At 27.9% G+C, this 3,068-nt stretch overlaps 1 protein-coding gene across 1 annotated transcript; it reads right to left on the bottom strand.

The window, feature by feature from the left end:
• Positions 1 to 1,653: 1,653 nt before the first annotated feature.
• On the bottom strand, positions 1,654 to 2,529 carry LOC135928748 (DNA ligase 1-like). Its single transcript, XM_065465202.1, has one exon. It carries the CDS (start codon positions 2,527 to 2,529, stop codon positions 1,654 to 1,656), a length of 876 nt encoding a protein of 291 aa, XP_065321274.1.
• Between the last annotated feature and the right edge of the window lie 539 nt (positions 2,530 to 3,068).

The following is a 3,068-nucleotide window of genomic DNA, read 5'->3' as shown; positions in this document are numbered from 1 at the left end:
AATTGATTGGTTGTTGCCTCTAATACTTGTAATCGTATCTATCTTTCAGACTTTCGGGTCTTCTACGACAGTTTGTCCTTGCTGAAATATCGGGTTATCACATCTAATCTACTTCTACCTAAATAATCTATTTACATATCTACATTTATCTCCTCTAAACTAATTCTGCCTTTAATAAATGGCGTAAATTATACTAAATCTTAAATTTTATAATACGTAGCAAAATATAATAAATTATATAAATATATCACATTCTATCACCCCTCTCCCCTTAATGAAGCCTAGACCCATATTTTCATGAAAAATTTACTTGTATTTAGCTATTGATCTCATCTTCTTTTCAGCCATGTCTAAATTTATATCTAAAAATCCTATTCTAAAATATATATCAAAACCTATCTTTTTTTTTTTACAAAAATTATCATTGTGTATTTATTTCCTCATGTACTCTTTGACACTCAGTCTTTAAAAAACTGCTGAAATATATAAATCTCTTTTCATACATACGTTGTTGAGAAATCAATGACCTAATCATAAAAGTTTTCATACTTACGTTTATGAACAACCTCTTACTTCTAATCACTATGGTTTTCACCCCACGTCTTTGAAGAACTTATGAAATCTAATCATTATAATTTTTCGCACAACCGTTGTTGAAAACTGATATGTATATTTCTAAAGCATGTTTTTCCTTTTGTATTATTAGAATAATATTGTATGATTCTTCTTAAATCTTATTCATGATTCAAAATAAAAATCCGATCCATATATTACAACTTGTTTATTATTCATACACTCAGGCTCATACACTCAGGCTCCTCCTGAATCATTTTTTTATTTATCATTATTTCATTTCTCTGAATTTCCTCAAAATTATTTCTCAAATTTTTAATATCATCAATTTTTAATATTTCAATTTCCGAAATTCCATTTATTTCATTATCACAAATTTCCTGATTATCATTTTCCATATTTTCCACTTTAACATTTTCTAAAATTTCAATTCCCACTATTTCATTTTCTACAAATTCATTTTCCCGATTTTTCATATTCACCTCCTTTACAGATGTTTCCAATACTTCAATATTTTTATCATCCTTTTTCCCTTGAAATATATTCAAAAATTTACTTTCTAATCCAAATTTCGATATCCAATTCCATCCCAAAATCGCACCCACCTCTTCTTTTATTATCCACAAATCCAAGAACTGCACTTCCCCATTCATTAGCACCGGCAAATTCACTTTTCCCAAAACCGAAATAACAGTTCCATTTAACTGCTTAATTATCATTTTATCATTTATTAATCGCTCATTCGGCCATAAATTCGAAAATTCCCTATACCCCATTACCGATATAGTTGCTCCCGTATCTAACAACATTATAATTTCCTTATTTCCCACATTAATTTTCACGCGCGGACATTCATCATAATTAATATCTTTTTCCATCGAAACTGGCATAACACAAATTTGTATATTCGCCCTGGGCCACTCATTCCCCTTATTTTTCATCACTAATTCATTACTATTTTTCTTTTCTTCCCAAATTATTTTCAATATTTAGTACATTCCCTAATAATAAAATTTTTCCCTTGTCTGCTGGGTTTTCCGATGTAATAACCCCACATATTGATTCCTGTCCACCATATAGTCATGTGACCGGACAATCTCTCGCATAATGTCCAATGTTACGACACTTGAAACATGTTACATCTTCGACTTTCCTTTTTTCATAGATATTTTTTTCCCCTTTTTTTATATATTCTACCGCCGGAAATGCTTTAGAATCTTCTTGTTGATTCTTAAAACACTTATCATGACCATGACCAAAATTTCCACAATTTCCACAAGCTTTTTGAATTTCATTCACCAATTTATACGTAGGAACATAACATTCCTCAGTTTTATGCCCTTTATTTCCACACCTTTTACAAATTATAGTTAACACATTTGGATTTCTCCTTTCATTACATCCTCTACTTATATGTCCAAACTTCCCACAATTATAACACTTTTTATTTTCCCTTTCATCATTCCCATACACTCCTTTTCCTTCACTTTTCTTTTCCAATTCTTCTATTTTAATTTTCATTTCTGTCATTTCTGTTCTCAACATCTCTTTTTCCCTTTCAATCAACTCCATTTTTTCCCTTTTCCTCCTTTCTTCCACTTCTTTTTTCTCTATCTCTTTCCTTTCATTTTCCCATTCTTCCCTCATTTCTCTTCTCATTTCTTCAATATTAATCTCCTTTTTTTTATGTTCCATTTTTCCAATTTCATTTTCCTTTTTTTTGTCATTTTCTCCAATTTTTCCATTTTCTCTTTTTTCAGACTCTCTAACGAAATCTGTTTTATTAATATCAATTTCACATACCTTTTTTTCAGAATCTCTGACGATATCTGTTTTTAATATTTCCTTTTTTTCATTTTCATTTTTCACCATATATATTTCATTAAATAAATTTTCAATATTCCTCTTAAATTCTTCAATTTTTTTATTTTTCTCCCTTTCCACTTGCTCTAACATTCTTACTCGATTTATATCTTTATTTCCATTTCTTTTCTTATACCAAAAATATATTATAACCCATAATATAAAAACCACTAATATTCCAAAATACATTTTTAACGGCTCAACATTTTTGACCTCAAAATAATTGTAGGTCTTAATATTTTTGCGATTTAGCATTTCCTTAAAATTATTTTTAATTTAAACTCTTAATTTTCAAATTTCAAATTCTTTAATTCTATAATAAACTTATCAATAACTTTATCAAAAAAATTTTAACTGACTTAAATGATAAAATATACAATATCGAAATTATTACGAAAATCCCTAATACACAATAATACATAAAATTTCAACAAAAATATAAACTTTTACCTTATTTTTACGAATTTCCTTTTTCCTTTTTATAAATCTTTGGCCTGTTTCGTAATAGTAGTCATTGTTGTTCCGAATTAATTTTTTTTTTATACAGGTATCTTTTAAATTAGAGGCACCATTTTTGAGATACTCTTTTATTTTCCAAAATTCAAACTTTTATTTTCTTTTTAAAACCAATA

Source organism: Gordionus sp. m RMFG-2023, chromosome 4, assembly GCF_954871325.1.
Source record: "Gordionus sp. m RMFG-2023 chromosome 4, tfGorSpeb1-WG-v2, whole genome shotgun sequence".
NCBI classification, from domain to species: domain Eukaryota; kingdom Metazoa; phylum Nematomorpha; class Gordioida; order Chordodea; family Parachordodidae; genus Gordionus; species Gordionus sp. m RMFG-2023.
The sequence above is the reverse complement of the archived record's forward strand: the minus strand, read 5'-3'. Positions and strand labels throughout refer to the sequence as shown.